At 42.0% G+C, this 12,351-nt stretch overlaps 1 protein-coding gene across 10 annotated transcripts in view; it reads right to left on the reverse strand.

Annotated features, from left to right (window-relative positions):
• rimbp2 (RIMS binding protein 2) overlaps positions 1-12,351 on the reverse strand; it is a 279,113-nt gene that overhangs the window by 53,618 nt on the left and 213,144 nt on the right. For all 10 annotated transcript variants that reach the window (XM_037536053.1, XM_037536059.1, XM_037536057.1 and 7 more), the window contains 4 exons: positions 10,341-10,516; positions 7,102-7,181; positions 6,904-7,013; positions 5,576-6,538 (listed from right to left, as the gene is read on the reverse strand). In XM_037536053.1, coding sequence (XP_037391950.1) covers positions 5,576-6,538; positions 6,904-7,013; positions 7,102-7,181; positions 10,341-10,516 — 1,329 coding nt within the window. The remainder of the gene's footprint in view (positions 1-5,575; positions 6,539-6,903; positions 7,014-7,101; positions 7,182-10,340; positions 10,517-12,351) is intronic.

The following is a 12,351-nucleotide window of genomic DNA, read 5'->3' on the forward strand; positions in this document are numbered from 1 at the left end:
AACGTGAGCTTCCTAATAGCTCAGTGAACTCTTAATAAAGCGATAACGCTAATAATGGAAACGTGAGCTTCCTAATAGCTCAGTGAACTCTTAATAAAGCGATAACGCTAATAATGGAAACGTGAGCTTCCTAATAGCTCAGTGAACTCTTTATAAAGCGATAACGCTAATAATGGAAACGTGAGCTTCCTAATAGCTCAGTGAACTCTTAATAAAGCGATAACGCTAATAATGGAAACGTGAGCTTCCTAATAGCTCAGTGAACTCTTTATAAAGCGATAACGCTAATAATGGAAACGTGAGATTCCTAATAGCTCAGTGAACTCTTAATAAAGCGATAACGCTAATAATGGAAACGTGAGCTTCCTAATAGCTCAGTGAACTCTTTATAAAGCGATAACGCTAATAATGGAAACGTGAGCTTCCTAATAGCTCAGTGAACTCTTAATAAAGCGATAACGCTAATAATGGAAACGTGAGCTTCCTAATAGCTCAGTGAACTCTTAATAAAGCGATAACGCTAATAATGGAAACGTGAGCTTCCTAATAGCTCAGTGAACTCTTAATAAAGCGATAACGCTAATAATGGAAACGTGAGCTTCCTAATAGCTCAGTGAACTCTTAATAAAGCGATAACGCTAATAATGGAAACGTGAGCTTCCTAATAGCTCAGTGAACTCTTTATAAAGCGATAACGCTAATAATGGAAACGTGAGCTTCCTAATAGCTCAGTGAACTCTTTATAAAGCGATAACGCTAATAATGGAAACGTGAGCTTCCTAATAGCTCAGTGAACTCTTTATAAAGCGATAACGCTAATAATGGAAACGTGAGCTTCCTAATAGCTCAGTGAACTCTTAATAAAGCGATAACGCTAATAATGGAAACGTGAGCTTCCTAATAGCTCAGTGAACTCTTAATAAAGCGATAACGCTAATAATGGAAACGTGAGCTTCCAAATAGCTCAGTGAACTCTTTATAAAGCGATAACGCTAATAATGGAAACGTGAGCTTCCTAATAGCTCAGTGAACTCTTAATAAAGCGATAACGCTAATAATGGAAACGTGAGCTTCCTAATAGCTCAGTGAACTCTTTATAAAGCGATAACGCTAATAATGGAAACGTGAGCTTCCTAATAGCTCAGTGAACTCTTAATAAAGCGATAACGCTAATAATGGAAACGTGAGCTTCCTAATAGCTCAGTGAACTCTTAATAAAGCGATAACGCTAATAATGGAAACGTGAGCTTCCTAATAGCTCAGTGAACTCTTAATAAAGCGATAACGCTAATAATGGAAACGTGAGCTTCCTAATAGCTCAGTGAACTCTTAATAAAGCGATAACGCTAATAATGGAAACGTGAGCTTCCTAATAGCTCAGTGAACTCTTAATAAAGCGATAACACTAATAATGGAAACGTGAGCTTCCTAATAGCTCAGTGAACTCTTAATAAAGCGATAACACTAATAATGGAAACGTGAGCTTCCTAATAGCTCAGTGAACTCTTAATAAAGCGATAACGCTAATAATGGAAACGTGAGCTTCCTAATAGCTCAGTGAACTCCTAATAAAGCGATAACACTAATTATTAAGCATTAACAGCTGACATACCATTCTAGTTTACATTCAAGTGCATGTATTGGTTCTTGGTGACTTTATCTTCATTTAGAAGAGTAATGAATTGGCTAAATTGTTGTTAGCTTCAGCTACCTGTGCTACAAAAGACAAAGAAAAACACTCGAGTTCCATCAGCTCTGTTTGTGCCAAAAAACACAAAACTGGAACTGAAACTTCGACCAGTGGCCAGTGCAAAAAGCATGGTTCCAGTTTTCCGAGATCAAGGGTTCTGGTACTTTGTGCTGTGCAAAATTACCCACAGAATAAAAGACAGAAGTGGTCATTTGCCATTACACACATCCGAGTAAAAGGCTCGACTGAGGTTGTGTATCACCCAGAAACGTTGCAGATTAAGTGTAATGTTCTGCTGTGACGTGTAAAAGCACAGAAACTCTGTGGCTGCTCTATTAGTCTTCCTTGCATTCATTGTTCCTGACTCCGTTTTGTATTCTCTTTCAGCAGAGCAGAAGCAGGGAAACCTGGCAGATACCGACACACACGTCTGCTCCCTCTGCTGCGCGTGTGTGTGCCTGTTACCTGCGTGGGCGAGGAGAAGAAAAGGAGAGGACTCCCTCAGATTCATTTGCAGAATCCTGGGTAATCCCCCCCCCCTCCTCCCGCCGCTCACGTCTCCTCTCATTCTCTCGCTCTTTTCATCTTCTGTCACTTCGCTTGCACTACTGCGGCAAACGCTCGGCCCACTTGCATTCCTAACACATTCATTCATATCCCTCGCTCTCTCTCTCTCTCTCTCTCGCGTGTCTCCTCCTCCGCTCCAAAGCCAGTAAACACATCCCCCTCGAGGGCCAGCAGGGACAGTCACGAGATTAAAAAAACATGTCTTGCTTGATTGGTAGAATAGAATAGAATAGAATAGAATAGTGGTTCAGGTACAGAGCAGAGCTGCACAATATGGATCAAATACCATGTTGCAATTATACTGATATGACTTGCCATATATTGAGTGAGCATTTAACAAGAATAAAGAGGCCTCCACTGTTTTCCACTGTCGGATCACCTGAATGTCTAGGGTCTCGGCTAGGTCTACAGAAAAACTCACTTTAGCAGTTCTCAAACCGAGGACATCTCATGGTGTGTGTAGTCCAGGGGTTGGCAAGCCGCAGACGGTTCTTTTGCGGCTCCACAGCAGAATTAGATCCTTTTCAGTAAAATAAAGCTTCACTGATAGTTAATTCTAACATAGTTTTAACAAACGCTGACTTTAATGTAGAACTGCTAACCAACCTTTAACCCTGATTGGTGCACAGATTGCTGGTCACCATAGCAACAGAGATTAGAACGTGGCCTAGCTAGTTGCTGACGAAAAGGCAAAGAGAAAGATTTAAGATGAACATCGATAATTTGGAGACGAATGGACTTACTCGTATTCATAAGCATTGCCTTTCGTTTCCTGATACTTTTAACATTTGCCCGCTTCTTGTTCTAATTCTCCTGTTCCACCTTAAATGGTGGAACTCAGGAACTGTTTAAGGCGGAACTGGACAATTCAAACAGGCTGGCGATGGGAAGTGACTTCAACCTTGTAAAAAATAAAACGTTGAGAGACATTTTGCAAGAAAATATCCATTTTGCGAGAAAGTTTCCTGCTGGAGATGTGAGAAAAGCAGCTGTAGTGTCTGAAGAGATTAATTCTCTAAAAGCCTCCCTTACACAAAGTTGTTAGATAAAGTGGTCCGGACACTTGCAACAGTTTTGAGAGATTTTGCCCTGTGTTTTTTAATTCATTCATGGCAGAGAGGTACATGTAGGGCCAAATAACCCCCAAAGAAAACTTATTTCCTCAGATTTACCACTATTTTATCATCAATAACATTACATATAAACACTCAGAAGACAAGTGTAGGTTCAGTGGTGGTTTTGGACAGTTCATATATTGGCCATAGATTGTGACTGTGGAGATTGTGACTCCTGGTTCCTATCAGCACCACTGTAAAGATATCAGAGTCAGTAAGTTTCTCTAACAATGAATCATTTCACACCAAAGCACATTAGTGGAATTCACATTTCATAATGACTGTATACAGTGATACTTGGATAACTGGAAGGCTGAGCTTCGTGCAAGATATTTGATCAATCTGCTGTCGTACGTTGAGTGTCCAGTTTTCCATGACCTTAAACGGGTTGTGTGAATGCTGTGAGGAGGAATGTAGGACTTTCCAAGTTCCAAGTTGTCATGAAAGATGTACTGAACATCAAAACAGCCAAAGGATCTCTGCCAAAGCTGAGGTTGTTCAGGATGATCACAGCACACATTGTGATTGATTAAACAGCTCATTTGCATATTCCAGCCCACTGCAAAAGTCAATACTGCGATAATCATTGTATCAATGTAGTGCGACGGTATTATAGAGTCAATCGTGAAACAGGCAGTGAGAAAAAAGCCACAGAAGGAACACTTCAGTGGTTTTACATTAGCTGGCAAAAGCCATCTTTCTGAAGGATGAGCGAGGTGATTTTTCAGTGCGGTAAATGGCCGGACTCTCTCAGACTTAAGGAGCTGCCTGCCGTGCTTAATGTGAATTCTGAGTTCACGTCTCTCTGGAGACAGCTGCAGGGCTGAGGGAAGAGCTGCATTTTAAACAGCTCTGGAAGAGTGGAGCGCACGCAGTATTGGGGTTAAGAGCTCACCCTAAACGCTAGCGATCTTCAGCACTGAGAACACAGATCACATCCCCATACAAGAGCCGATAGCCTGATATCAGGTCTTAACCTAATGTTTATATTCATAGCAGACAATGCGGAACCCACACTTTAAGAGCTACACACAAAAGATGGTTCTTTGAGAGTTCTTTAGTAAAGGTAATGCTTCTATTTGGCTCTTTGCATGGTGAAATGGTTCTTTAGGTTGATGGAGAATGTGGAGTTTCCAAATCTTAAGTTGAAAAAATGAAACGTTCGGTTTGCGGGAGAGCGACTGAGCCTAGTCCTGGACTACATGGCATTCCGAACATAATTCTCCACTGAAGGAAGTCCAGAAAACCGACCCTATCAGATCTAGAGCAAATGGGATTCCTAAGGGCTGTGCAAGACGTGGTAGACCACCAAACTAACTGTCCCCATCAGATAAACAGCACTTAAAGCTTTCATCTTTGAGAGAAAGGAGAAAATCAAGCTCCACTCTTGCTTTAGATCTGAATAAATCCACAGCCATCGCTTCAGAGTGAGATGAGATCTCAAAAACAGAAGAACATTGCAACTCAAACTCTTTCAAAATCAGGCTCTTAGAGTTCTTAGAACAATGGACTGGACCCTTAATATCATTAAATAGGTTTAGGATTACTTGAATTAAACGAAGAAAAAGCCATGCAACCAACTTCGGAGGTGTGGAAAAATATCCCAGCAGATTTCTTTAAAAAACTGAAAGCAAGTCTCCTGAAAAGAACGGAAGCTGTAATAAACACTAAGGGGGACACACTCAATGCTGAAGAAAATTATACTGTATTTAGTCGTTAAGGCTTCTGTGTAATTTTCTGTTAAATTTCTGTTTATATTAAATTACCTGTTTGTACTTGCAATTTTGATTGGAAATTGGAATTATTGGAAATACACGTCTTTAGTTTAGCACTGGAGCTATGAGGCTAATGTAGCTAACAAGTAATAGGAACTCATACCTCAACAATGAACACAGACACTGTATTAGACACTGTATGACATAGTTATCTATGAAAAGCTGACAAAGTAAATCACACCGCTAAAAACAGCAGTAACCATATTTTCATCTGTAGCTTTGGCAATTTTTATGTGTTTTCAAGTGGTCGACTGTTGAGATGGCCAAATACTTTTGTACAACTTCTTTATCAGGCTATGTCTGTATAAAGTTGTACAAAGGCGAATGATGTAAAGGTGACCACTGTTCCCTCTAAGAGCACTTTCTCTTCCAATGAGCTCTTAGTGGGAACAGGAGAGCTGGCTGAGGGAAGGGTGGGTGGAACTTACCGGCAGCCTGTGTGCAGAACTCCACTGAGATCTCCCTCTTCTCCCTCTGCTCCAGTGGCAGCTGCCAGGGCATCTGGTGAGGCTTGGCCACAACCCGCACCTTGTACATGGTCACGGGCTTCAGGTTGTAGAAGCGGTACCTATAACTGCCTGGCTTGACCACGTCGTATTCTGCATCGTTGAGGAAGATGGAGTGGCTGTAGTTGCTGTTGCTGGGCATCCAGGACAGTTCGGCTGAGGTTTGGGTCACGTTATCCACACGCAGGCAGTGCGGCGCCACCACCGCATCCTTCCCCACCAGCAGCATGCAGCGCAGTGGGTCTGAGGGGCCACGGTCCGTCACGCTCTGCACCGAAATGCGGTGGGCACAGGTGGCTAGGTTGAGCTTCTCGATTAGCGACTTGGTGCGGGTGCCAAACGGCACGCTCATGCGCACCTCCTGGTCTACCAGAACGTTGTAGCCGCTTATGGACCCCCAACCAGGCGGCACCACTGGAGGATCCCAGCTCACGATCACGCTCTTGGCTAACTGCTTGATGAGAGTGATGCGGCGGGGGTAAGGCACTACGTCTTCTCCAATTTCATCAATGCTAAGGTCTAGAGTGGCCGTACCGGAGCCATTACTGCAGGGTCCCAGCGGGTCCCCTGAGCCCAGGCTGTGGTGACCCAGGCCTAAGCCTAGGCCTAAGCCCAAAGTAGACCCCAAGCTAGGGCCCAGACTGCTAACTCCACTGCTGCTGCTGGTTCCCGTGCCTGTGCAGGAGCCTAAAGCCTCCAGCTTCTCGGACAGCAGAGTGCTTAGTGTGCTTACGGCGCTGCTGCTGCCCAGAGAGGCTGGGCTGTGGTTGAGGTAGGACGATTCTTTCAGGCGCTCCGACAGTGAAGTGGAGAGAGGGTCCTCGTCCTGGACGAAGTCCACAAAGTTGGAGGGGACAAGGCCCTGCTGGCCATCCAACAGCTCCCCTGACAGAGAAAGACAGACGTTAGTTGAAGACTGAATATGCTATTTGTCTTATAAAGAGCACATTTCGACATGAATGGGTGAGCTAAACTGCTGTAGGCCGAATGGGTGGTCATATGTAAATCATATCATGGTTATAACATCACATGAATTCCAAATGGGCTGTTTTTGCAGATTAGTTTCCATATATGGACTTTATGGATTACAGACTAAATATTTGCAACATAAAAATAATAAAAATGGTGTTTTCAATCGAGTTTATAACCACTCTTCAGTGACTGTCTGTCAAGTCAGAAGATAAGTATTATTCATGCCACAGAAGCTAGATGACTGTCCATGTAAAAGGTCAGAACTCTTCTAGTTGTACCCTCATAAAAGCCGTCCTCATCCATGGTCCCATAAATGTAGAGATACTTCCCAGCCACCAGGGGGAGCTCTGCCTCTGGGTGCTCATTGGGGCCATCATATGGATTGTAACTGAGGATAGAAGAAACAGTTATTGTACAAATACTCAATTCACCTAATTGTAACATTACAGCTCATATTACAGCTGTTAGATACTCACTTGTAGCGGGCAACGCACAGTCTGACTTTGCCTGTGTACCTGGGCTTAGCACGGGGGGACAGATTGAGCTCTTTGTCCATCTGAAACAGAGAAAGAAAGAGAGAGAGAATGAGAGAATTAATGAGGGGTGGGTGGGATTCAGGCAATTAATGCCAGTCTTACTGTACAAATCTACTGCTGGTGAGCTGATTTAGGCTTCACCAGTGAAGAATGGGCACAGTGGAAACAGGACCATGACTGCTCAGTGATGACTGAATATTGAATTCACATTTATACACCATTACTAACTCTTTCTGTTGGTTTTGTATCTACATACAATGTAGGCATATAAATACATAAATTTTTACATGGAGTATTTCTGTTATCCAACTAATTTGAAAATAGTAAAGGCAAATAATGTTGTAATGGAAAATGCATGTATTGTTAAATATTATATGTGGACACATTATTTTCTTAATTGTGTCTAAATTTCTTAAACATCTTAAGACTTGAGTCAAATATCCAGAGTGTGCTCTCCAATATGCAGTGTTCAATGTGCACTGTGAAGTGTGCAATGTGCAGTATGCTGTGTATAGTATGTAATATGTATTATGTTATGTGTAGAGTGCAGTGTGTATTGTATAAAATAAAATGTTTATTGTGTAATGTCCAGTGCAGCGGGTGTATTGTGTTATGTCCTGTGTACAGTGTATTGTGTATTGTCCTGTGCACAGTCTGGAGTACACTGTGTGTATTCTGTTAAGTCCAGTGTCCAGTGCACAGTTTGTATTGTGTAATGTCCAGTGTGTAGTGTGAAGCATGCAGGGTGCATTGTATAATGTTCAGAGTGCAGTATGTATTGCGTAATGTCCAGTGTGCAGTGTGAAGCATGCATTATGTATTGAGTAACGTCCAGTGTGCATTATGTATTGAGTAACGTCCAGTGTGCATTATGTATTGAGTAATGTCCAGTGTGCATTATGTATTGAGTAACGTCCAGTGTGTATTATGTATTGAGTAACGTCCAGTGTGCATTATGTATTGAGTAACGTCCAGTGTGTATTATGTATTGAGTAATGTCCAGTGTGTATTATGTATTGAGTAACGTCCAGTGTGCATTATGTATTGAGTAATGTCCAGTGTGTATTATGTATTGAGTAACGTCCAGTGTGCATTATGTATTGAGTAACGTCCAGTGTGTATTATGTATTGAGTAACGTCCAGTGTGTATTATGTATTGAGTAATGTCCAGTGTGTATTATGTATTGAGTAACGTCCAGTGTGCATTATGTATTGAGTAATGTCCGGTGTGCATTATGTATTGAGTAATGTCCAGTGTGTATTATGTATTGAGTAACGTCCAGTGTGCATTATGTATTGAGTAATGTCCAGTGTGCATTATGTATTGAGTAACGTCCAGTGTGCATTATGTATTGAGTAACGTCCAGTGTGTATTATGTATTGAGTAACGTCCAGTGTGTATTATGTATTGAGTAATGTCCAGTGTGTATTATGTATTGAGTAACGTCCAGTGTGCATTATGTATTGAGTAACGTCCAGTGTGCATTATGTATTGAGTAACGTCCAGTGTGTATTATGTATTGAGTAACGTCCAGTGTGTATTATGTATTGAGTAATGTCCAGTGTGTATTATGTATTGAGTAACGTCCAGTGTGCATTATGTATTGAGTAATGTCCAGTGTGCATTATGTATTGAGTAACGTCCAGTGTGCATTATGTATTGAGTAATGTCCGGTGTGCATTATGTATTGAGTAACGTCCAGTGTGTATTATGTATTGAGTAATGTCCAGTGTGCATTATGTATTGAGTAACGTCCAGTGTGCATTATGTATTGAGTAATGTCCGGTGTGCATTATGTATTGAGTAACGTCCAGTGTGTATTATGTATTGAGTAATGTCCAGTGTGTATTATTTTAGTTGACAGATGTTATTTTTCAGTACGTGTTCTCAGTGTGCGCTCCTCCATAAACGCTGTAAATAGAGACTGGAGAAGACTCTACTGTCCAGAAGCCTCGGTGGCCACAGAGAACCATCCTTCATTCATGTAGTTTCCAGTCAAACTGAAAAAGTTCTTTTTTTGGTGTCAGAAAAAAGAAGCCTCGCCTCAGCAAGCTTTTCAGTATTTAGTGTGTCCATTCTTTACTTTACTTTGCGAAGACTCACTTTTGTTTCTCAGTGAAATCTGCAGGGATATTTTTCCACACCTCCAAAATTCAGTCAAGTTGGTTGTTTTTCCTTCTTCTCAAAGTCCAATGAATCCCAGTCATATTGAGGTCTGGACTCTGGGGTGGTCAGTCCATTGTTCAGCTTCTTTGCTTGATGTGTCCGTCTCCTTTTCTCAGTGAGGTTCTTCTTGATCAGCTACACATCCTTTCAGACCCACAGCACTGAGTGGTCTTCTGGATGTTTTCAGATATGAAGCAGCTTGATTTTCTCCTCTCTCTCAGAGATGAAAGCTTTAAGTGCTGTTTATGTGATGGGGCCAGTGTTGGTGGTCTACCAGGTCTTGCACAGCTGTTAGAAGTCCCATTTGTTCTGGAGCTTTTAATCATTTCGAAACATTAGTTTTGGAAACCAAAGTGTTTTGCACAGATTGCACAGATCCTTATGCAAGGGGAATATCTTATATTTAAGCTCCTCAGAAACACTACAATAACTTGTATATAATGACTGTTCTGACTGGAAATAATTGAAGGGATGGTCTCTGACAGGACTGTAAGCCTTGAAACACCTCTTCTAACATTTTATTTAATTATAGCTCACTGTAACAAGCATAGAAATGGATTTAAATTGGATAAAATTGTAGTCGTTATGAAAGCTGTTTTGTGGAAAGACAAACGCTCCTGAACACTGTTGACATGTTTTTGTCAAACAAATCAAAAAAGTAAAAATAAAAGCTAAAATCTAAAATGCAATTCAACTCAATACTTTATTCACAACTTCATAATTAATTATGCAAGTATGCATATATGTAGTTATGTGATATAAATGGAAATGATGGAAAGATAAAAATCTCCAGGCTTATAAGCATTAATGTTTAGAATGTTCACTTCCTTTGATCTTTAATAAAGATGAGGTTTAATGGGGGTTGAAAAACGATTCCTTTATGGGTTGTGAGACTGTAAAAATGCTCAAAACCTGAAACGGTTTATTTGCCGTGCACTGGAGCCAAAGTTCAAGGCAGACAGACTGATGAATGTTTTTATTTCTTGGCCGATTGATCGATCGGGGGACTCACAGCAGCAGCGATGACAGGACGGACCTCGGAGAGGAAGGCCCGGCGGGGGCTGGATGGCGTGCTCCGGGACAGGAAGCTGGGTTTGACGGACAGAAGCTCCGACTTCTCCCCCCCGCTCATCTGTAGAGGCCGGATGAACTCCGAAATTACAGACTTGCTCAGGGAACCTTCATTACCTGCACCGAAACACACAAACACATATAAATACATTTAAACAATTTAAATAAAAAGAAAATGCAAAAAAAAAAAGTTTCATTTGGGCACAATTTTGCCTTGCAATGCCCAGCATGCATGTGTGTGTGTGTGTGTGTGTGTGTGTGTGTGTGTGTGTGTGTGTGTATGTTGCCAAAAGTCTTCACCCATTCAAATCATTGAATTCAGGTGTTCCAGTCACTTCCATGGCTACAGGTGTATAAAGCCGAGCCCCTAGGCCTGCAGACTGCTTCTACAGACATTAGTGAAAGAATGGGTCGCTCTCAGGAGCTCAGTGAATTCCAGCGTGGTACCGTGATCGGACGCCACCTGTGCAACAGGTCCAGTCATGAAATTTCCTCACTACTAAATATTCCACAGTCAACTGTCAGTGGGATTATAACAAAGTGGAAGTGATTGAGAACGACAGCAACTCAGCCATGAAGTGGTCAGCCAAAATGACAGAGAGGCGTATAGTAGGCAGACGTTGCCAACTTTCTGCAGAGTCAATCGCTACAGGCCTCCAAACCTCATGTGGCCTTCAGATCAGCTCAAGAACAGCGTAGAGAGCTTCATGGAATGGGTTTCCATGGCCGAGCAGCTGCATCCAAGCCTTATATCACCAAACACACTGCAAAACGTGGAATGCAGTGGTGTAAAGCGCCACCACTGGACTCTGAGCCAGGGGTGTGGGAAAAACCTGATTCTTAGATGCATTGCGATGCGGACATGAACGATTCTGAATCAATTCATAAATGGTAAAAATCGATTTTCTAAATATTTCATTTATAACGGAATGTTGACGGAATGTAAAAGGCGGAACTTGGAAGTGGGTAAGTGCAGCGCCCGGACAGTCTCTGTCGGCACATAATCCACACACATGGATGAGTGAGAAATCAATAAAGCCAGGTTGGGTCAGGAGACACAACACAAATGTTCAGAAGAGACATTTTGTCCTTTCAACAAAAATCAGACCACCTTGGAAGCCACAATATTTAATGTCCAGTATGTCTCAGTGTGTGTTAATGTCCTAGTGCAGTCTAAAAATCTAAATGAAAACGCAGACTTTGTTCTGCTTTAAGCTTTAGCCACTTTCCTCCCGTCTCCTTTAGGAAACGTTTCCTCAAAACTAGAGCAGTTTCTTGTAAAATGTCTCTCCACATTCGACTGTTTTACAAGGCTGAATTTGCTCATTTCTAAAAGGTCAATCTAAAGATCCAAAGAGCCCTTTAATCATGCAAAGGGTTCTTTGAGTGTTCATGGTTCTATACATAAACATTTTCTTTACTACAGAACCTTTGAAGAGTGTATAATAAAGCAGTGAGAAAGAACAGCAGGATAACAGAAAAAAATGACCAGATGTTTCATTCTGACCAGCATCTTGAAGGTCACAAAGGCTGCAAGACAAATGGAGGTAGGAAGCTCGTTCCACCATTGAGGAACCCTGTATATGAAGCGATAAATATACACACTATACTCAGAAACCGCTGACATATTCATAGTTTTAATAGGACCTGCAGTTTCCTGATGTGCAAATAAGGGAACAACACAGGTATTCCATCTCAGCGGGGATTCACTAATGACAGCTGATGATGATGAGCAACCTTCTGCTCCAGCAATTCATGTATAACCGAGCGCACTGTCTGTCCACCGGTCTATCCATGACTCCATCCATCTCCACAGCTAATCATCCGTACGTCTGGCCCGTCTCCTGCTAAAGGTCAGCACAAGCGTCAGGCGTGTAAGCAGCGTGCAGTGGGAGGTAATAACCACGGTAGGTAAATGAGGCTGACGCGGAAGCGAGGAAGCAGCGGCGAAA

This window comes from Pygocentrus nattereri, chromosome 29 (genome assembly GCF_015220715.1).
Source record: "Pygocentrus nattereri isolate fPygNat1 chromosome 29, fPygNat1.pri, whole genome shotgun sequence".
NCBI classification, from domain to species: Eukaryota; Metazoa; Chordata; class Actinopteri; order Characiformes; family Serrasalmidae; genus Pygocentrus; species Pygocentrus nattereri.